At 52.0% G+C, this 20,492-nt stretch overlaps 9 protein-coding genes across 9 annotated transcripts; 3 read left to right on the plus strand and 6 right to left on the minus strand.

Moving 5' to 3' along the window:
- Positions 1-4: 4 nt before the first annotated feature.
- GLOTRDRAFT_133200 (uncharacterized protein) lies at positions 5-822 on the minus strand (the record flags this gene model as incomplete). Its single annotated transcript, XM_007872108.1, has 4 exons — positions 5-56; positions 203-408; positions 468-729; positions 782-822. The coding sequence occupies 4 exons, from the start codon at positions 820-822 to the stop codon at positions 5-7; spliced, it is 561 nt and encodes a 186-aa protein (XP_007870299.1).
- Positions 823-1,329: 507 nt separating this feature from the next.
- On the minus strand, positions 1,330-3,661 carry GLOTRDRAFT_49105 (glycerol-3-phosphate 1-acyltransferase; the record flags this gene model as incomplete). Its single annotated transcript, XM_007871981.1, has 9 exons — positions 1,330-1,614; positions 1,784-1,831; positions 2,012-2,083; positions 2,148-2,416; positions 2,493-2,638; positions 2,697-2,872; positions 2,993-3,375; positions 3,440-3,483; positions 3,540-3,661. 9 exons carry the CDS (start codon positions 3,659-3,661, stop codon positions 1,330-1,332), a joined length of 1,545 nt encoding a protein of 514 aa, XP_007870172.1.
- A 467-nt stretch (positions 3,662-4,128) lies between these two features.
- On the minus strand, positions 4,129-5,045 carry GLOTRDRAFT_81446 (40S ribosomal protein S14). Its single transcript, XM_007872109.1, has 4 exons — positions 5,019-5,045; positions 4,731-4,899; positions 4,409-4,665; positions 4,129-4,346 (listed from the first exon to the last, which is right to left on the minus strand). Exons 1-4 carry the CDS (start codon positions 5,019-5,021, stop codon positions 4,320-4,322), a joined length of 456 nt encoding a protein of 151 aa, XP_007870300.1. The 5' UTR covers positions 5,022-5,045; the 3' UTR covers positions 4,129-4,319.
- Positions 5,046-6,473: 1,428 nt separating this feature from the next.
- Positions 6,474-8,136, plus strand: GLOTRDRAFT_48978 (cytochrome P450; the record flags this gene model as incomplete). Its single annotated transcript, XM_007871968.1, has 9 exons — positions 6,474-6,634; positions 6,687-6,835; positions 6,891-7,014; positions 7,057-7,177; positions 7,279-7,489; positions 7,546-7,636; positions 7,677-7,805; positions 7,860-8,003; positions 8,058-8,136. 9 exons carry the CDS (start codon positions 6,474-6,476, stop codon positions 8,134-8,136), a joined length of 1,209 nt encoding a protein of 402 aa, XP_007870159.1.
- A 1,195-nt stretch (positions 8,137-9,331) lies between these two features.
- On the plus strand, positions 9,332-11,310 carry GLOTRDRAFT_96493 (uncharacterized protein; the record flags this gene model as incomplete). Its single annotated transcript, XM_007872110.1, has 13 exons — positions 9,332-9,490; positions 9,762-9,793; positions 9,997-10,022; positions 10,079-10,113; positions 10,137-10,186; positions 10,240-10,251; positions 10,364-10,403; positions 10,501-10,572; positions 10,633-10,689; positions 10,743-10,819; positions 10,933-11,065; positions 11,139-11,210; positions 11,275-11,310. The coding sequence occupies 13 exons, from the start codon at positions 9,332-9,334 to the stop codon at positions 11,308-11,310; spliced, it is 801 nt and encodes a 266-aa protein (XP_007870301.1).
- A 1,951-nt stretch (positions 11,311-13,261) lies between these two features.
- Positions 13,262-13,947, minus strand: GLOTRDRAFT_96494 (uncharacterized protein; the record flags this gene model as incomplete). Its single annotated transcript, XM_007872111.1, has 5 exons — positions 13,262-13,511; positions 13,568-13,586; positions 13,620-13,677; positions 13,698-13,802; positions 13,906-13,947. 5 exons carry the CDS (start codon positions 13,945-13,947, stop codon positions 13,262-13,264), a joined length of 474 nt encoding a protein of 157 aa, XP_007870302.1.
- An 806-nt stretch (positions 13,948-14,753) lies between these two features.
- GLOTRDRAFT_112488 (uncharacterized protein) lies at positions 14,754-17,499 on the plus strand. The gene is made up of 6 exons (XM_007872112.1): positions 14,754-14,896; positions 14,976-15,361; positions 15,449-16,979; positions 17,073-17,170; positions 17,246-17,295; positions 17,354-17,499. The coding sequence occupies exons 1-3, from the start codon at positions 14,812-14,814 to the stop codon at positions 16,283-16,285; spliced, it is 1,308 nt and encodes a 435-aa protein (XP_007870303.1). The 5' UTR covers positions 14,754-14,811; the 3' UTR covers positions 16,286-16,979; positions 17,073-17,170; positions 17,246-17,295; positions 17,354-17,499.
- Positions 17,500-18,906: 1,407 nt separating this feature from the next.
- On the minus strand, positions 18,907-19,292 carry GLOTRDRAFT_133204 (uncharacterized protein; the record flags this gene model as incomplete). Its single annotated transcript, XM_007872113.1, has 4 exons — positions 18,907-18,939; positions 18,991-19,061; positions 19,115-19,174; positions 19,241-19,292. The coding sequence occupies 4 exons, from the start codon at positions 19,290-19,292 to the stop codon at positions 18,907-18,909; spliced, it is 216 nt and encodes a 71-aa protein (XP_007870304.1).
- Positions 19,293-19,607: 315 nt separating this feature from the next.
- On the minus strand, positions 19,608-20,210 carry GLOTRDRAFT_101530 (uncharacterized protein). The gene is made up of 4 exons (XM_007872114.1): positions 20,104-20,210; positions 19,981-20,040; positions 19,851-19,924; positions 19,608-19,792 (listed from the first exon to the last, which is right to left on the minus strand). The coding sequence occupies exons 1-4, from the start codon at positions 20,153-20,155 to the stop codon at positions 19,760-19,762; spliced, it is 219 nt and encodes a 72-aa protein (XP_007870305.1). The 5' UTR covers positions 20,156-20,210; the 3' UTR covers positions 19,608-19,759.
- Between the last annotated feature and the right edge of the window lie 282 nt (positions 20,211-20,492).

The raw sequence follows: 20,492 nt of genomic DNA on the forward strand, positions 1-20,492 counted from the left end.
CGGACTAGAGGGTCTGGAACGCATGGTGAGCCTTGCTAACTGTTGACGGAGACTTTCTGCTTCACGTTGAGCAGACTCTAACTGAGAAGATATCAATAACTCCGTCTGCATTAGAAGACGCTTCTTAATACCTGACTGTCATATCAGGATGAAAAGGGCTGGTGAGTACATTCAGAACCGAGGCATCGATGTGGAAACTTACGATCTGTGCTGACTCTCCAGATTTTGAAGATGTTCCATCAAATTATCCTCCACAATCTTAGCCCTCGTCATGTCATGATCATAAATCTTCCTTTTCCGCTTATACTCATGTTTCAGCAAGCGATACATTTCGCTCTGATTCTGCCATTCAGATTCCTTGCGCTTATGCCGTTGAATCGCAGTCAAGGCTTTGCGCAACGCTCTGCTCTAAGGTGACGGTTCGAGGATCGGCACGAGGCTGAGACGGCGGCGGTATATTTACGTACCGCATCCGCATTCCTCCCTGTCAACCATTCTTCCACCTCGACGATTATTTGAGCTAGTTCACTCTCGGGCGTGTCCTCCCCCGATGCCAGAGCCAACCGCTGCAGAAGCTCGATCTCCTCCAACTGGGTTTGCGAGTAGCCGATCCGAGGTGTAGCAGGTGTCACGCCTGCCTCATCCGGCGGCACACGATCTACGTGAAGCCGCTTGATGCGATCTCTGAGGAAAGCCTTCCTGCATAACGGGCATATGCTGGGATTGAGCCTGCTTAGACATCTGCACGATGAATATAGAGCAATTTAAGCATGGTAAGCACAGCATCAGATTACTGCGCAGCGTACGGATGGCAGAAGACATGGCCGCAGGATATTGCATGGGGAGTCTGCTGCGGCGAAGCGAACGAATATTCGTCGAGACAAACATCACAACGACTGAGGGGGTGCAGTATGAGCATTGCTTGAGAGGGTGCCGGGGAGAGTCATGGCAGTACGAGACAAGGCGCGGAGGGGATGATAAGGTTTATTGCCTCCGTACCATAAGGCAGTCCGTTTTTGGAAGGTGTCGCTGTTTGCGCTTGTCGGACGGAGAGGTGGCAAGGCCTCCTCGGAACGGCGCATATTTCAGTCGGAATGCATGAGGGCGGAGAGCAGCACGGCGGGAGTTATGAGCCAGAATTTGCGTATCGTGCTTGGTAAGTTTATTGAGCCTGAGGTGAAGATGGAAAGCAATGAATCAGGACCCAGTGTTCCGAATAGGGGATGTTCATTATTGCACCGCCGAACGATATAGGTCATACAAAACTAGAATAAACTATGGGAAGAGATGGCTAACACTCTGACCTGACCCAGTCCCCACTGTTCAAGTCTAATGAGATACGGTGACTGGTGACACAGGGTACCGTCGCAGAGCTTCCGCGGCTTCAGCTCTAGCAGCGAGCAAATGCCGCATAAGTCGCCTAGATGAGACGGGTTTCACTTCGTTCCATGCGGATGGAACCTGCGGTACTTGTCCGTCCACGGGGCGACGCTTGATGAATGGGTTGACCACGGGTGGGGGTGGAGTACAGTAGTGAGGGAGTTCGGCAGGGGACACGTCTGAAGCACGCGGAGAGAGCAGACCCCCGAGGAGTTTGTACGAGGCGACCAGGCGCTTGAACCTGCGGGGATGATCGAGTCAGTTGCTACAAGGACGACTCGGATAAGAAAAGCTTACTGTCGATAATTTCCTATGTCCGACAGGAATACGAGAATTTAGTGTACATCATAATGAGGTCAAAGAGAATCTCGGTACCTCGTACAAGAGCATTATGCCATCGGACAAGCGCCCACCCCACGACATAGGCGGTAGTAATTGTACCAAGTACTTCCTTCACCTTCCCGGTCCACCCACTCCCGCAGAACACCCATTGCCCGGCGCGTGTGATTCCAGCCACGACGTCTGGAATTCTCTGAAGCAGATCCGAAGATTTTACCGAGCTGCACGCAAGGTAGCGCAAGAATCTAGCGGCACCGAATCCCGCCGCTCCAAGGCCCAGCCCTCTGCCTACCCCGCCGACGATAGTCTTGTATTGCGCGATGCCCTCTTCTTCGCCCGGGGTAGCGAGGAAGCGGGCAGCAAGCTGGAGAATAGCATACCGACAGTTTAGTGACGAACGTTCGCCAAGCTCAGGACCGTGCACTTACCTTACCCATGACGTATGCAGGGATATGGACCACAAACGGCGGGAGGAAGAGAATAAAACGAGGGTAAAGGAATGTAACCAGTGCATTGCAGACGAATATCCGGAGGGCGCTCCTTGCAGTCACGAGGGATGTTCCTGGTGTGTTCGCAGGGAGGAGGGGAGCTCGCTCGTCTGTCCCTGGAGACGGACTCGGGAGGATGGATGATAGTGTTGTGTGGTCTAAGCCCGTGTAGTGGAGTAAAGAATAGTATTTCAGCAGCGCTTGCTTGACTTTGGGATGGGGCGATGTTGATAGTGAGTCAATTACTCTGAAGAGACCCTGTGAGCTTGAATCAATCGCATTGACTTTGCGTGGTTGGCCCAGTGGTTCTGCACCTGCGCCCTCCCGCTTGAACGCACCTTTGTGACGTTCCTACGAAATCCTTCAAAGGTATATCGGTATCCCGAGGCCATAGCAGGTCTCGTGCCATCCGAGAGACATATAGTGTATCCCTACCGTATAAAATTGAGGTCATTACCGGTCGTTTCATCAAGAATTACCTAGACCAACCAATCTGGTGCATTTACCGTCAACTCAATAATCCGCTTCTCTATTTCTGCGGTCAATTCTTTGACAATACGACGAGCATCCTCCTCGGAGTCATTGTTTGAGCCTTCCAAAGCTGGGATGGGCTGGGAGTATGGAGAAAGGCGGATGGGCTCGCCATACCTGCGGAAAAACGTCAACTCGTGACTGCTCGAGATGCTCCCTAAACTAACTTCACGCAAAGCTAACGCACGCGAAACGGCGCATACATCCATGTTCAATTCCAGCATTCGTCTCAGGAAGCCTACTGATGCACGCACCCGACTCTGATATTTCGACTTATCCGTATAGACAATCCCAACGGGCACGATCACGAGGTCCGTACCGTCTCTGCCATGTTCCTTCGCCCACCGCACATACTCCACCGCCGCCCACGCCGCGCCCTCTTTCACCTGCGCGATCCGCGGCTCGGTGTAACTCGTCCCTTCCGGGAACACGCCAATGACCTCCCCCTTCGCGAGCGTCTCCGAGGTACTGTCAAAGAGCGACTTCGCGGACGGAGTGCGTGCGGCCGAGTTGGAGTTCGGGTTGCGGTACACTGGGATGGCGCCTGAGGACGTCAGGATCACGCGCGAGAGGGGATTCTTGAACATTGTAGACTTTGCCCAGAAACATAGGTGTCGTCTGTACGGGATGGTGGCCGCTTGATTTACATATCGCATATAGTAAGTTGATTATTGGTGTTACTGTGCTGGATTCCGACATACCGAGAGTAGCAATGTCTATCATTTCGTTGTGATGCGACGCGACGCTACCTCACACGAATTGTAGGTTGCTCTGATAACCCGTGGAACCTATGAAACTCACATTATTAGAGGACCAGCCTCTGGAACGTTGTGTTGTCCTTCGACATACACTTCCGAGTAGAACTCGGACAGCGCCCAGTCGGATATCTTACGCAGGGCACGGTAGACGAGCTTGAGTTCCATTCCATACGCTCTCTATTAGATGGTCTATAAGTCAAGCTTAGAAGAATCGAAAGGGGGTATCTCAAAGGTATGAGGAGATAGTGCGGGGCGGCAGTATGTGGTGGTTTGCGGCGGAAGACGTGATGTCGGCATCCTGATTGCGACACGTCCCAGACATCGACCCTTGGATTGCCTCCGACGGCGGAGCAGAGCTTGCACTTTGGTAAGTACGACCGCGACCGCAGGAGTTCAAAAAAAGCGCCAGGGATTCACACCCTTAGAAAAGGACTACCACAATGAGTCGAGAGGTCATGACACAAACACTCAGTAACTATGGCCAGATGCATTTCCAACAGCTTTCGCTAGCTTTCGTGTTTAGACTAAGAGAAGGCTAAGATCCATGAATTCATCGCAGCAGCCGTTGGAAGTTGAAGTATTAGAACGCGCTTTCCGCAGAGAGCACAGCGTACGCCAGCTTACGGCGGATATTTTGGTAGATCACTGAGCAGCTTATATCACAAGAGGTAATATCACAGAACAATGCTCGACCACGGAGCAGGGTTGAAATCCCGCTGCGTGTCGAGCGGCGACATATTCATCATTGCAAACATACAAGCATACATGCAACAATGATCCCAAAGGCCTTTTGGAGTCTCTGGATATAGCATAGCTTAGTAGATCATAGACGACGACCACGGCGACCACCCTATAAGACAAACCGATATAAGAACTCCATCCCAGACTATCCTGTAGTCTGATTGTGCATACCTTGCGACGGGTAGAGTCGGTGGGCACGGGGGTAACGTCCTCGATACGGCCAATGCGCATGCCAGCACGGGCAAGAGCACGAAGGGCACTCTGCGCACCAGGGCCGGGGGTCTTGGTGCCAGTTCCACCGGTGGCACGGAGTTTGATGTGCAGAGCTGTGATCCCGACCTCACGGCACCGGGCAGCGACGTCCTGAGCAGCCAACATGGCGGCGTACGGCGAAGACTCGTCACGGTCAGCCTTGACCTTCATACCACCTTCACCATAGCGCTATCTTAGCTCCAAGTCCGCGAACATGGTTGGCAGAGCTGGGTGAACTCACCAGTAACACGCGAGATGGTTTCCTTGCCAGAGAGATCAGTGACGTGCACGAAGGTGTCGTTGAACGACGCGAAGATGTGCGCGACGCCGAACACGAGCTCGCCTTCAGCGACTTGAGGGCCGAGCGAGACGGCGGCCTCTTCCTTGGGTGCCTTGGCTTTCTTCGGGGGCTATGGAGTGCATCCAGCGGTCAGCAACGCAATCCACCTTGTTCAAATGCGAATGACGAGCAGAACAACTTTTGGCTGGTCGAATGGGATGTATAGAGTCGTCGGGACAAGATACGCACCATTGTCGGCGAGCTTGAGTGCGGAGGTGGAAGGACTTGCTTCTGGACTCAGGAGGACAGAATGAAGAGATTCTGTAACATTACCTGATTAGGATGACTACAAATACAGCCAAATATTTGCGCCACAGGCGCGACTTTCCTTCAAGTCGGATTCGCGCTCGCGGTTCTGCTAGCCTTTTTGTCTCTCGCGTTGTGTAATATCTTCATCTCACAGCTAGCAGAAAGCGCACGACGTGATTTGAAAACAAAGGTGGAAGACGAAGGCTTAGGGCTGCTGAAGACTACTAGCATTATTAGTTCCTGCTTCCGCCATCTCATAGGAACCTCCGTCTTGCGTATGCTCGGGGATATTTCAGGACTCGCGGCCACTCATCACAGATGGACAGCCGTGACCCATATTCTCAAGCCCGGCACTCTTCTGCGGGAGTGCTAATCCTGTTCATATGACATACGGACCATATGTTGTTGTCTGTTTCGGTTTACGTTGTGGGCGCTCCTGGCATACCTCACCTGTTCCCATGAAACCGCCAGATGGATCTGGTGCCCGTTACGTTGGTGGTACCAGCTTGGGTACTTTGTCGGGGAATTGCCTGTCTTTCGTGATCAGCTTGGCACTTGAGGCTCTCGAGAGCTGGATATGTTGTGCTCTCCATTCGACATAATCCGACGGTCAAGCCCAAGCTCGGGAATTAGGCTTATCGGACCAGTGAAGAAGCTATACGCCTTGGACCCCTGTACAAGCGGAGCTCCATAGACCGAGGCACCCGAACGAATGGGATGACCACAGACATGTCTTCTAGACTAGGGACAGTTGCTCACGAAGGCTTCACCGCACAGGACAAGCTTCCGAGATGAATGGCGGCGTTCCTCGGCTTTCTTGGGAAGGGTTATCTTTGGTCCTCGCTTAAGGACACGTATATACAAGTATCTGGCTGACATCGATCCCGCGACCAAGGAAGTTATCTATCGCATTGGCCTAGGGAAAGCTGCCGTGTAATGCCTTCGGTATTTTTGCTCGTCCTCTACATTTTTGTCTTATTTTGCCTTTGGTCTTGGAGACGCTTGCATCGTCGACGGCTGCCTCCCGGGCCCAAAGGTTTACCTCTCATAGGAAACCTTCTCGATCTACTGCCGGACCAACTGCACTTGACGTTTGCGAAATGGTCTCAGCAGTATGGTACGCCTACTTGGTTATCTCGAGGCCAAAAGCACTCACCTGCGGACAGGGGACGTAGTGCACGTCAGTGTCTTGGGGCAACACATGATCATCCTAGGATCTCTCCAGGCTGCCTCCGACATCTTTGAGAAGAGATCTTCTATCTATTCAAGCAGGAATCGGATGCCCATGCTCGTTGAATTGTTCGCCTGCTCTTTACGATGGCTTAGGGACTAGGATGCTGATCCTTACCTCCGTTGCTTGAACACAGAGCCGGGTGGGATTGGGATTTCGCGCTGATGCCCTACGGGGAGCGATGGCGCAAAGAGCGCCGCACTTTCCACCAGCACTTCCACCAAGGCGTCGTGGACAGGTATCAACCGACCCAGATACGTGAAGCCCGCAGGTGTCTTAATCGTCTCCTTGCGGACCCGGATGATTTCTTGCATCATCTACGACAGTGCGTTCGTCCCTATAGCCGTTGAAGCCCTATAAACACTCGTGATCTTTAGCACATTCGCTGCTGCTGTCATGAATATTGCATATGGGATCGACGTCCTGACCAAAGATGATCCGTATATTACAACCGCCGAAATAGCCATAGGAAGTTTGTCAGAATCGAGCGTTCCCGGGGCTTTCCTGGTTAACCAGATTCCCATCCGTGGGTTATCCTCTTGTTGCCTGCGGCTGGCCCCTCATAACTGTTCATGGGCCAGTCAAGTACGTCCCGACTTGGTTCCCGGGTGCCGGTTTTAAGAAGAAGGCAGATTATTGGAGGCAAGTGTCAGACGACATGCTTAATAAACCATTCGAGACCGTGTTGGAGAATATGGCAAGCAAGTTGGACTTTCAGTTTATCAATCGCTGACCACATGAGCAGAGTCGAGGGACCGCTGTACCATCCGTGACATCTAAAATGCTTCAAGACCTGCCCGTAGAAGGGGATAATACGGATCAGTTTGAATTGATCAAGCACATAGGCGCCGCTGCCTACTCCGGTAATGTTTCACCATAATGAGGCGGAATCCGCTCTAATATAGCTCGAATATTATCCTAGCTGGTGCCGATACAGTACGTACTCCTGCACAGGACCTCGGTTGCCAGAGTGATACGAATCTATTCCAGACTGTGTCGGCAGTGCAGATGTTCTTCCTCGCTATGGCCAAGTATCCCCAGGTTCAGGCTCGCGCTCAGGCCGAGTTGGATGAGGTTGTCGGATCCAGCAGGCTACCGGAATTTTCTGACCGACCGCGTCTGCCCTACATAAACGCAATTATCATGGAAACTCTCCGATGGCAGCCCGTTACTCCGTTGGGTGAGCAGGTGACCACTCTGCCGTCCGTAAACTTTGCCGGATCGAAGTATTTCCAGCGTTTCCGCATTGTTCCACCGAAGATGACGAGTATAAAGGTTATTTCATTCCTAAGGGCTCCGTTTTATTCGGCAACACCTGGTATATCTTGTCGGACTCTCTGTCTTCTATAGCTAACTGTAGGCGCAAGGGCAATACTGCATGATCCGGAGGCGTATCCAGAACCCGAACGATTTATGCCTGAGAGGTTCCTGAAAGACGGCAAGATTAATGCCAATGCTAGTGATCCCGGCGTGGCAGCTTTTGGCTTTGGAAGACGGTGCATTTGTCCGCGATTTTGACTGATTGATGATTGACGTTCACCCCTTGCCAGAATTTGTCCTGGAAGATTCCTCAGTGACCGCGCGATGTTCAGCGTCATATCCTCTGTTCTTGCGGTCTTCAACATCACACCGCCTTTGGACGAACGAGGTAAGCCCAAAGCCCTTGAACCAGCAATGACCCGAGGCATTGTACGGTACGTATGAAGGCCTTCGACATCCACCTCCAGCCATGACTTAAACACTTCTAGCAATGTTGTCCCGTTCCACTGCATTGTCAGGCCACGATCCTCCGCTGCGGCCGCTCTGATACGAGCTCACGGGGAATAATCCTAACTCCCAGTAGCCGAGTACTGTAATAGTGCCCAACTTAATGGAGTTTCCCGTACAAATCAACGGCATTCACGGTGTTCGCTATCCTGGAAGTTCTGTTGCGGCTACCACAAACCCTGGCCCCCAAGACACCGCCAGAGGCTGCTCGCGACTGCTGATGGCGTTACTACCATTGAATGGCACCTTCAACGGAACCTTGGCTTTCTAAATGCTCGTGATCTGCTCACTTTGGTTCTCCGTTGTTCTCTTTGCTCCAGATTACGTGTAGGCGCCGGCGCTCAAGGAACGCTTCAGGACGCCGCACTCTCAACTCCCATGTCCATCCAGGTGGATCAGCCAGCGGTGCCAGGGTACAAGGTTACGTCGCGGCCTTGGCCGTCGTATTGTCCAGGGCGAATGTCCGAGTCTTAGTCGGCATGCGTGCTATCTCACGGGTTTCTACTACACCTGTCGTCTTAACCGTCGATGGTACACGCTCATCGAAATATTGGTTACCTCAAACTAGCTTCTGATATACAGAATGGTTCTCGGGCTGTGCAAGATTCGGACTTACGCCTTGCCCTCGATGACAGCTGTAAAACGGTCTTCCGTCTAGCGTGAACTAGATTTCTTCCGCGCCTCCCGCCTAGCACTTAATGTCTGTATGGCGCCGCTGCCTCTAAAAAGGTAAGTGACCACTGTCAAGACGTTCCGAAAAGATTTTGCTTATGCTTCCAGGAGCTGTCGAAATCGGCAATACCCCTCCGACTCGGTTTCCAACGTGTGCGCTCCTATCGAAGAGCATTTCCGGAGAGCTCATGGACAGCGTCGATCTCTATAGATATGCTGAACTTTCACCGTTAAATAAAAGGATTCGAAAACATGCAGCAATGCCTAGGGACTGATTTACCCTCCTCTTGAAAACTATAGGTTATCTCGCCTTGATCTTGTTATATGCGCGGGTGCAGACTCCTAAAAGGCAATCCAGTGTTACTATGCGTCTTGTCGTCATTCCGTTCCGTCCAGACCCAAGGCCAGCCTTAAGCTTCCAAATTCGCGACCCTGGGCGTTCCTATGAGGACGGGTTTGCAATGTCATTCCTACGTCTTCCATGCCAGCATGTCGCACCGGTGGACTGCGCCTTAAAGCGGAGGGCTTGCAGTAGGTCGTGCCAGGTCCTTGGCGTTTGCGATCTGCGTTGCGTTTCAGCAGAATGTCTGGTCTCGAAGTCCCCTCGTTGAGCTTGGACAATTCTCTAGGGGCACTCTTCACAGGGATCTTGGGTGCTGCGATCCTATTCGGTATAACTAACGCTCAGGTTTTCCTCTACTTTCATCAGCGTCAGACGGACTCCCTGTGTCTAAAGACCTTGGTAAGCATCTGCTCTCTAGGACGTTTGGTACTCAACAACTTCCCGCATTGAATTTAGATCTTCTCTTTATGGTATGATGTCTTTCTACCTACGAGACTTGCGGATTGCCAGCGTAACCCAGACATTATAGGCTCCTCGACGTGGTGCACTTAGCTTTCATTGCCCATACATTCTACTGGTATGCGATTTCCAACTATGGCGACATCCCGTCTCTACAATATATGACATGGTGCGTACATCTACTGCGCCATGACGCTTTGCGGCTTATCAGGGGGTTGCGCGCTATATCCTAGGAGCCTTTTGGTGCGTTTACAAACGTCACTTCCATATCCTACCGCTCACGCTTTTAGTTAGGCCCAGGTTATTATAACTGTAAGTCGCCTTCTTCGGAGGTACTGAAGTCAAGGTTGAGCCATTGTCTAGTCGACTAGCAATCTTATCATCAGAGGGTGAGTCTCTGTTGACAGACCATTGATATATGAACCGAATGTACCTGGTTCCTCCAGGATATTCATACGGAGAATATGGAGATGTAAGCCATCTTCAATCATAATACAGCAAAGGTATACTGACAGTCTTCTGTTTCAGTAAGCAGAGGCAATCACTACATCGTTCCGGTCATCGTGAGTGTAGGCGCCGTATGAAGAACTGGGTAACGCTGAATCGACCAGGGAATACCTACACTCGTAATCTTCGGTGTGTACTCATTTATCAACGCCAACGATAAGCGCTGATATGCTTCCTGCTAGGTTCTGGTATCGGTATGTGACTTGCCTTGATATCATGAACTGCGCTGAGCCTTACCATAGCGTATGCCGTGAAAGCGTGAGGTCTTCCTTAACAGGGTTGTATCCTAGTCTGATATCCTCATAGCCAGGGTGTTCGCGCGTTCGAAGAATACAGAAGGTTATCAGTGAGTGTATGCCCTCTATACTCGACTTTGGCGCCGATGACTCAGATCACTCCTCTGACATGGTACAGTGGATGCTTTACCTGGGTTACGCATGTAGCATGGTCGCCGACCAGTCGATATCTGTCTTGAATACATTGTTCCTCTGGAGAAGCCGGACCGAGTCGAAACCGTGAGTAAGGAGTTAAGCGTCAAATTACTTAGACATTTCGGATGAATATGGTGGTTTCAGAGTCGATGTCCCGAACATACTAGTAATATACGGAGTCAACGCAGGCATATTAACAAGGTTAGTATTTGTCTTACCCGCCCTAACGGTTAAGCTTATCATTTCCAATACAGTCTTTGTTCCTTGGTTATATTCCTGACGGTATATTTGTTCCTTTTGGGATAGGCGATGAGTCTCACCTATACTTCAAGTACGTGGCCATGCCTGGTAATCTGATTTCCGTAGCCTTCTATTTCCTCCTATGCAAATGTGGGTATAACTATCTTTTACTTGATAGAAAAGACGACTTCACCTCTTTCACAGTATACTTCAACACCTTACTGGGTTCCCTGAACGCTCGTCCACCCAAGCAGACGACGACACAGCAGACTGTCGCCATGTCTCCTGTCTCCGGTTCAAGACCCCGACGGTCCTTTGGCCTCGCCCGCCAGCCGAGGTCCCCAACATTTAACCAGGCATGAGCGCCCTGTCCAGCCCGCTTCTTTGCAACCGCTGACCAAGCTTTGTAGGCCGCAACCCTTGCGCCGTCTCAGATCGCTATCAACATCGAGACGGTGACGGAACAGAAAACCGACTCATTGGTACGGGACTCCAACGACCACGATTCCATCTCCAAAGTGCTGCGATTCACGAGTCAATATGCAGTCCCTGAAGCACCCCCAAAAATGGTCGACTCACTGAGCACGGAATCCGCTGAATAATTGTATCTCGCTTGAACGTGTATACCCCTATCCATACTATCGCACACTCAAGTAATCACGACTGGATTCCCTTGCGTATCAATTTGACATCTTGTATGACTCTGATACAAACATTCATTTACTATCGAGTGATACACGCATCGCGCCTGATAAGAGGTGGCCAGCAGGCTCGCCTCGTGCTCAGAGGCTGTTGAAGAGGAATGGAGCTATCTATCACGTACCAACACCTACACGACAGAATCCAGTAGTCCGTTGAGAGAGCCTGACCTACTAGCAGTTATATCGCCGCAGATATTGGCACACGACTAGCCCAAGACGCATCTGAGTAACGCAGATCCGACCCGACTTGCCTCATTCCTCAAATACGCACAGTATAGCGGTTCCTGGGAACCCGAAGCTTTCTTCTCCCCGACTACCCCGGAAGGTTCACACAAGCAGAAATGGCGGACGAGGATCCGTGCCGAGAGGATTGGCGCCCCGATATAGGTCCACTACCAGAAACTGCTGCGCGCAGATCGCATGGTCTTGTGGCCTTCATTCCGAAGAGGCGGTGATATGTCTGAGCTTCCGTGCAAGGAAAATGAGTATTGTTAAGTTGCCCTGTGAACGGTGTGTCATAGGGTAGAAACGAGGCTACCCGTTGTTATTCCTTACAGAGTGCGTGCAGCAGAGTGTGTCACAACACTGGCGTCAACAGACAAAAGTGTCTGTCACCAAGTCGTACAACACCCTTCGTACAACACCCTTTCGTCCGCGTCCCTGAAAGCAGCGTTAATTAATGACCCCGCACCCGCCCTGACGCAGATCACTCACGGACGAAGTTGATGAAATCCCGAGGACAACACTTCTTCGACCAACTCATGTAACATACGTAGGTATAGGCGATGTATGCGCTGTACGTACACCCGCCCAGGGAAGTCGGTTCCGCGTGCGGCGGCTGAGCCTGTACTGACGCAAATCGCCCAGGAATAGCTACGAGCATCGAGCGTAATCGGCGGCGTGGGTGCCGCGTCGTTCACACCTCAATGGGAATATCGGGTCCGGAAAATTCGCGGGACATGCTAAGAAAAGAGGGGCGAATGAATCATACTTGATCGAATGAATAGAATGGACACTCACTGTCCAGAGGAAAACTAGGACCAGGAAAATCAGGCCTCTGTGGCTCCACTTCCCCACTTCCCACTTCTCTAATAAGTGCTCGTCTTTGCGCAGGGTGCGGAGGCCAGATATAGATACCACAGATTAAGGTTCCGCGCGCAGGTACAAAGCAGAAAAGAACGGTGACGAGGGTGACGAGAGGCAGGAAACGCTGAGTAAGCCGGATAATCATCGACATGCGTCGAATCGTATCTTAGCTCAGAGGCACTGTGCTGCATAGTACTGAGCCGCTAGAAGTAGAAAGAATCGTGGTGAAAGGATGGAAGACAGTGGCCGGAATTGATTCAACATGCATGCACTGAAGATCGAGGATCCGACATTCTTTGTGAATGGAATGTGGGATGCTGGACCATCGAGAGCAAGCGCGGCCACCTGATCTGGTTGAAGCTGTTGTTTGCACCGGAGTGGACTGTCTTCGAATGAGGGTGCCTCCTATCAGCACATAGATAACGATGACCGACCGAGTGTTCATCCATGCATGTAGAGATCCGGAAGCCGATTTCCCTCTAAACGAGGACAACCGGATCCCCGTCGCTGACAGCAAGCGTGAACACCCAAATAGGGTCGGGAGCCTTGATCACATCGAAACACACTTACTGGCACTACGAATCGGAGATCAACATATCGAATACTAAGTACCCTTGATGGAAATCCCGGTCCAGCTCCCACTGCGCAACAATCTAGCAATGATCTTCAGCCAATCCAGTGTCGTCGAACCGCACAGGAAATGAAAAACAGACAAAGAACGTTCGCGTTCATTTCGCGCATCCATGTCATCCCGCTCCGAGGTAATGAAGCGCGAATGGCATCGCGCACGCGTCGCGGGTGAGATCCATCTCGCAGAGTCCAGTCCAGTCGATGCGATAATCGTGCACCCGCTCCGACGTTGATAACGTTCGGTCGGCCTGGCCTACAACGCGGGTGGACGCCAACGACAGCATAGACGAGGAGCCGGAAGGTTCTTGAACGCCACCATGAAAGACGGTCGTTTGTGGGACGCCCGCTGCTACGGGCCCACTTTGCCTGCGATATCAGATCACACTGGGCAGTCCCAAAACAAAACTCTATTGGGCACTCACGTTCTCCCGCCGGAAGCACCTGCAACATAGACTGTTCAGGTGGCCTGCGTACCTAAGCTCTCGCCGGAGCTTCCACCAGTGCCATTGAGCATCTGCTTGTTGTTTATGTACTGTGGGGGCGGTGTTGTACTGGGACGATCGCCGCAGCTGCTGTTATGCTTTTACGCTCGGCCGAGTACGTATCCCGCGCGCTGAACCCGCTATATCCGCGTGTATGTGGTGATTCAGCGTCCGACTGTGTCCAATGAAGTAAAAACGAACCTGAAGCCTCGTCATTCATAGACGTCGTCATTCACATGTGTGAATAGCCTTTCATGAGCGAAATGAGTACCACCGACCTCATACTCCAACTCAGCGACAGTAGGTAGGACCCCGGTCATAGTGGCCCTATCCGTATCGATACGGCGGCCATCGTGCAGGCTACCAAGTCAGTTGAGTAGCGATTTCTGCTGATCAGCTTTTGCATTCCAAATGCCCCGGCTCCGAGTGGGCTGACGCGACGCCGAACTGGCTTACTGCCCAAGTGGACTGTGGACTGTGGATTTCTATAGGTCTTTCGGGGGTCCTCACCTACGTATGTGACTGCTGGGAAGCCCGGACGGATCCAGATCCATCTAACTCGGATGGAAACATCTGCCCGACAATACTGGTTCACGAGGATCCGCTGCGAGAGAAAAGGGAGGAGGTACCTTGATACAAACAGGCTTTGTTGCCTGGAAACAAAGCAAAATTGTAGCTGCAACGAAACGCATATAGCCTGTTGTTTGAACCATAATTGCGTCGGGAACATCGTCCGAGGCACGTCCCGGCGAAGTTTTCGCTCATCATGATGTTTCGCGGGGTCTGTTGATTCATCCGTTACGACGTGAGAGCTGCCCGATACGGGTTGACCCTAACCAGAGAAAACGGAAGCAAATTAGGACGGAAGACGAAAAAGACTCCCTCTTTTTGATACGAAAAAAAACATACGACACATATATTTTCCCGCAGCTGTAAGCTGCCAGCAGGGTTGCAATTTGACCGCAAGGCGGGGGAGACTGAGGCGCTGCAGATGAAAGCAGCGTGTTTCGAGTCAGAGTCGGACAGTTTGTTGTTGTTTGGCGTGCGGGTCAAGGGCAAAAGGACAAAAAATCCCAATTAGGAATGCTTTGGATCTATTTATTCGTGCCTTATAAGCGAGCAGAAACCCTTGCCCTCGCTGCTCCCGCTCCCAACCTAATGCCGTTGTCGTTTTACAAGTCTATATGCTCACCTTTAATACTGGTTCCGTTTGCGATGTCTGTGCAGAGGAGTATGGCACCCAGAGGAGACCCCATTCGATAGCTTGCGGTATGTCTTTTCCGCTCGCGAACCGACTCAGAAAAATTTCAGGAGCGGTCGTCTGACCACAGAAATCTTGTTTCTACAGGGCATGTGTTATGCGGACCCTGCTGCAACGCTATCGTAGAAAAGACGAGCCCCAGGCTGTCCCCCGTCTGCCCGTTCTGCCGCGAGCAGTTCACCCGTGATTCCATTCGTTTGATCCGCGTCGATTTCGCATCTAGCAGTGGTGCCAGCACTCCCCGACGCCCGCTAACATCACTAGAAGCCAACGACATTCAAGCTGGAGAGGAGACAATATTATATGAGAGACGATCGGGCACCAAGAGTCCTCCGGTGGAGCCCGCCGTGAAGGAGAAGCAATTAGAGGCCAAGGTGGCCTGGGTAGCGGGGAAGAAATGCACGGTGGATGAAGTCCGTGACCTACTCAAGGAGCTCAAGATTTGGTTGCAGGCGGAGGCCGCGAACACCCAGGTGCGCTACGTCTGCTCACTCATCTCCTATCCCCAGCTAACCAACGATGTTGTCATTGTGCTAAACTTGATCCGGGTGCTATTCTAGCCCTCTTCCCTCCAGCTCAGCGCAGCCCTCCTGCATGCCATTCTCGCCAACCACTGCGCCCACGCAGAGGCCAACAGGGCTGCAAAAGCTACCGAGGCAAATCTCCGAGCCCAGATCGATGACCTCCAGATGTCCAAGACCAAGCTCCAAGCCGAGCTCGAACGACAAAAATCTGCCCTCGCGCAGAAAACCCAGGAATGCACCTCCCTCCGCGTGGAGCTCAACAAGATGAGGACCAGCCGCGCCGGGTCCGTCCTCGGGATCTCTACGGCACCCTCTTCAACCTACTCATCATCGACGTCATCCACTGCGACCTCCAGACCAACTTCCATGTCCCCCCTCAGTCCGCCTCTCGTCTCTCCGACCTCTCCAACCGCTACTGGAAAAACTGCAACGTCCCCGATCCAGGCTTATCCGCCCCATCCGTACCCATCCCTTCCCCGCCCACTCTCATCCTCGGCTTCGGCTTCGGCTTCAGCTACCTCCCGCTCGACATCCCTGCACCATCAACTACTCCAGGCTCACTTTCGCACCAGCACGCCCGCGAACTCGAACTCGCATCCCGTCTCCCCGCCAACACCGAAGCCCCCCGTCCCGCCGAAGCCATCAGGCTTCATCGACCCTGCTAAGCCGACGCCTAGCCCAGCACCGACAAGGCTGACGCGCTCGACGTCGGACGAGACAAGGAAAATGCATCAGCGGTGGATCCCCCCTGTGTCTGCGGAACGCTCGCACTCTCGCAGCTCCAGCGGCTCCTTTGGCGGCAGCGCTGGTTTGTCCAGGACGGGGTCGATCGCGGCGAGTTCGATGAACCAGCGATATACTGTGTCTTCTTGAACGACTTCTCGCGCGATACCCCCTTTCTTGGGTTTATGGGTTCTCTGGGATTGGATTCGACACTAGACGACTGATGAAGGACATGACCGACGACACGGATCGACGATGTCGACCAGCGCCTTATTTTTGTGCGCACTCTCCTCGCTTGCTTTGCAGACACGACGACTAGCTCTGACACGACATCGCGCTTCGTTAAATTATCCCTTTTTTTCTTTGTGCATTTTTCGATATCTACCCTTGCTCTCATCTCGTACTGGTCTCGACTGGGATGCTCCAGATACTTTCAACTTCTTGTACATAAATTTACCATACCCTTCTGTTGTACATCCTTCTACTGCTCCGTTTAATTCTGTTTTTTATCTCGTTTTTCTTCTCTTTTTACACTCTCAAATACCACATATCTGGAGTCTTCCCTTTTGCTTTTTTTTCCGAAACTATCTTGTTTCCTCTCTTGCTTCTGCTCCCTCTCGACATACCCCCCTTGTAGCGGCTAGCCCTTCCTCCTACCCTCTGACTCTGACTGACGATTTTCCACGACTTTTTCACGATAGCAACGAACTTTGGGTGGCGGAGATGGAGTACATCTACTCTACTAATACATAGACCAACCCATCACCATATTCCGTACAGTATGCTCTCAATGGCCAGTTATTCCGAACATCTTTCTGTCCTGTTTACAAGTTTGTCTGCGGAGGTACGTCTCTCTCGGTGTTCCTCCTTCATTTTCATTCTTCTCTTGTCATACTGGATTTGAATTGCATGCTTATCGCGAATCCTGCTCCTACAGGTTTTCACGCGTTGATATTATTCAACAAGTCTGTGATTCCTTGCGTTGAAGTTCGTTCACTTCGCGACTTGTTCATTCACGGAAGACTGGCAGTAGAGGTGCGTTTCCCTGCCACTGTCTGTCATGAGCAGCGGAGAGAGCCACGTACTGACTTCCACCTGCTCGTGCATCAGGCGTAGTGGCGAGACGTGCAAAAGTTCTCTAGCAGGACACCCGTTATTAGGTGAGCTAGCGTTCACCCGTGAATATTCCGGGGCCTCTCTTCTGACTGCATGTATTAGTTGGATTTGATGACGTATAGACGAACGTTCTTGTTTACGACTGGTTACGAACACATTACGAAACAAATATAAAACGGTCTTTGACCATATCCATGGTTCTGGGTTCTGTGCTCCCTGTCCGATATGGCTATGGTCGAGTATCGCTGGAAGACGATTACGAGGGCTAGACCGCGAGCGTGCGTCCAAAGACATGCCACTCACGCCGTCCCAGGAGTTGTGTCTGTTCGGCTTACCCTGTGCTCCCGTTCTATCTGACATGCTGCAAGGCTCGACTGCAACGTTTACATCCTACGCTCGGCAAGGCGATAAGCTGGTGCGGCAAATGTGCGACATTGTGTTTTGACTTGAGTAATCGGCGTCGCTCATCTCGACGTTAAATCATAACCGTTGTCTTGGCTCCCATCGATCGCTGCAATTTCTTCTGTGCTCGAACATAACGGGACACTGGCATGGACGCCCCATCTCGCGGCTCGGATCTCATCGATGTTTCTGGTCCTGCTTGTATTCTCCGTGGGAGGCCGAGCGCGTCTCCTTCTCAAGCTTGACGCACCGGATGTACTAGTGGATCTTTCGCCAAACTTGATCTGTGAAGGGTTGTGGTGCTTTACCTTAGCATCGACAAGATCCTGAGCTTGCGTGTCCGTGAGGGTTCCATTGGCATTGAGGCGTCGGCATGCTGAGCTCTGTCATCTGTCTACGGACCAAACCCGTGTCTGCTCTTCACCGGACAGGCTGTAAACGAAGAGAGGCTCTCTACCCCTAATCTATGCCACGGCTGATGCGATTGAGTTGATAGCGCTGCGGAGATGGGGCATGAGTCCTGGACTTCGTCGCTGTGTTAGCCCGTTATCGTGATGGATTCGTATCGTGAGGGTTAGGCTCAAATGCACATACTGAATCTTATCGCCCCATCTGAGGGTAAGTCTTCGACTCCCCGTGGGATTATGCAAGGGACGACTTACTGCATTATCCGTGATGATGCCGGTCGGTAGAAAGGTGACATTTACGCCCACTCTCGAGAGTTGCTACTCGAACTGAACGCGATTACTCACGCAGCTTAGCGGTACGTTGCCCACGTTGCATGGAGTACAGTGCATGGGTGATCCGTTCCATTGGTGCGTCCCACCAACGGACGGCACTTCAATGCCTTTATTCCACAATCGGCAAAACGTGTAATTGGCGTGCACTAGTTCAGCTAGCCAGTATTCCACACAATAGTAAGTCCATGCACCACACGTGTCGAGAAGCCCTCGAACACTTTGCGGTCGATTCGACGTTGTCCGTTGACCCACGAGCCAAAAACTACACACTCATCGCAGGTTTACGATTGAAGGCATTCGGTGAGGGATGATATCGGTCTATCGATGTGCCAGTCAACTATTCCGTAACCGAACTCGAATTCACCTGCCGATCGGCTCCTCAGTTTCGCTGGGCCGGCATATTCCAACAAATTTTAGATATCAAGACATATACTGTAAAATTACATATATCACAGCAGATGAGTCGCCGGAACACCTCTCATAAAACTGGTAATATTCTAGCCGCACGTTCGCTCATTTTGTCTTGTGGACCTTGTCGTTGGGAGGCTAAGTATTACGGTTAACTCCCGCAGGTTCGACAACAGTATGGAAACGTACAGGCATGATGTCGAGCGTCTTGCCAAGTTGGTCGAACTCCTGCTTGGTGGGGACTTCTGTGCCGCTGCAGACTAAAAGGCGAAGAGTCAGCTATCCAACCGCATAGGAAAGGGCGTGCGCTGACTGTCTTCGACGTGCTTCTCAGACTGGCCCATCTTCGAAGCGATCTCTCCGTAGGAGAGGCCTGATACCGACCGCAAACCAGTATATCAGCCAGTGCTCTATGGACGGCACGCTGTGAGTATCTTACCCTTCTTCTGCTGAGCGGCTTTGATAGCGGGGCAGGGGGTCTGGACGGCCATGGTTGGTTGGTCCTCGAAGGGGGGTGTGCAGGCTCTTATATACCTTTCCAGACTATGTTAACCGGATCGTTGCCGAACTGCTCTCGCGTTCCAAGGAGAACAGAGGTCCGACTTGGCATGCCGTGCACGATCAATACAACGCTTCAAGCTCTAAGCATGCCCAACCAGCTTACTGTCATTATTCACGGAAGCAAGACGGAAGCATGCCTCATGTACCCTGCTATCGGAAGGTGTCGGCGGAGGTGATGTGACCTTCCGCTTTTCTTTAGGTAAGCTGCAGTCCTCAAAGATGTGCTGTGCCCCATCAAGTGGTAGGACGATTGCTTGCCACCAACCCTGAGGGGCTCACGGGACTTAGTGCGTGGTGGAAGTCCAGGATCCAAAATGATATACATTGATCAACCCTGCCGCGCTCCTATCGTACAGAGTGTTGGTGATACAGTTCGTCCTTCGAATGGTGCGTCTATTTACTTCGTAACGTGGGCGGCATCATGAGGGGGCTATGCGGATTCGCGCTCTAGTCAGGACACGTGTGAAGACAGGAGTGGTCAGGCTCACAGCGTTCTTGACATCGAGAATCTCTGCCAGCTTGTCGAACTCCGTCTGAGTGGCAGTGGCAGTACCGGTGCAGACTAAGGAGGATAGCAGATCAGCCTCCGTCCCCTCATTCAGCAGTCCGCACACTTACTATCGATAACACGTTGCTCCGGCTCGCCCATCTTCTGGGCAATCTCGGTGTACGAGATTCCTAGCAGGGCAGATACGGTACATCAGCGGTCCAGTAGTACTCCATGCGACGAGATCGGCATACCCTTTCTCTCCTTTGCGGCGCGAAGGGCAGTGCAGCGGGGATCGGGGGCCATGATAGTTAATGCAAGTGTCGGATGCAGGTGTAGTGGATGGTTTGGGAGCAGTCAGATGAATCCCCGCAGGGTCTATATACAGATCAGGGCGTCTGTCCGGGAGTAAACGCTCGAAATGGATTGGTTGGGCGGAGCCGCGAAGGGAATGTCAGATGATCGATACGTTATCAGTCGTACCATCAACAGCTACAGTCTGTTGGGTTTGAAGAATATAATTATGAGTTTACAGACAGTATTTCGAACGCCATAGGCCGCCAGAGCTCAGATCTCAGCGCTCATCCAGAGGCCGCCCCAAGCCAAGTCATTGTAGGTATGCAATAGTGCCGAGGACATAGGT

This window comes from Gloeophyllum trabeum, assembly GCF_000344685.1.
Source record: "Gloeophyllum trabeum ATCC 11539 unplaced genomic scaffold GLOTRscaffold_00016, whole genome shotgun sequence".
Classification (NCBI taxonomy): Eukaryota; Fungi; Basidiomycota; class Agaricomycetes; order Gloeophyllales; family Gloeophyllaceae; genus Gloeophyllum; species Gloeophyllum trabeum.

Excerpts from the sequence above, each read along its gene's own strand:
- GLOTRDRAFT_81446 (XM_007872109.1), bottom strand. Across the intron at positions 4,666-4,730 it reads AACCATCTCGCGTGTTACTG|GTGGTATGAAGGTCAAGGCT; the intron begins GTGAGTTCACCC and ends GCTATGGTGAAG. Across the intron at positions 4,347-4,408 it reads CCGACTCTACCCGTCGCAAG|GGTGGTCGCCGTGGTCGTCG; the intron begins GTATGCACAATC and ends TTTGTCTTATAG.
- GLOTRDRAFT_112488 (XM_007872112.1), top strand. The coding sequence starts at position 14,812 with ATGCTCACCTTTAATACTGGTTCCGTTTGCGATGTCTGTGCAGAGGAG. Across the intron at positions 14,897-14,975 it reads ACCCCATTCGATAGCTTGCG|GGCATGTGTTATGCGGACCC; the intron begins GTATGTCTTTTC and ends TTGTTTCTACAG. Across the intron at positions 15,362-15,448 it reads CGGAGGCCGCGAACACCCAG|CCCTCTTCCCTCCAGCTCAG; the intron begins GTGCGCTACGTC and ends GTGCTATTCTAG.
- GLOTRDRAFT_101530 (XM_007872114.1), bottom strand. The coding sequence starts at position 20,155 with ATGGCCCCCGATCCCCGCTGCACTGCCCTTCGCGCCGCAAAGGAGAGA. Across the intron at positions 20,041-20,103 it reads CGCCGCAAAGGAGAGAAAGG|GAATCTCGTACACCGAGATT; the intron begins GTATGCCGATCT and ends CTGCCCTGCTAG. Across the intron at positions 19,925-19,980 it reads GGAGCAACGTGTTATCGATA|TCTGCACCGGTACTGCCACT; the intron begins GTAAGTGTGCGG and ends TATCCTCCTTAG.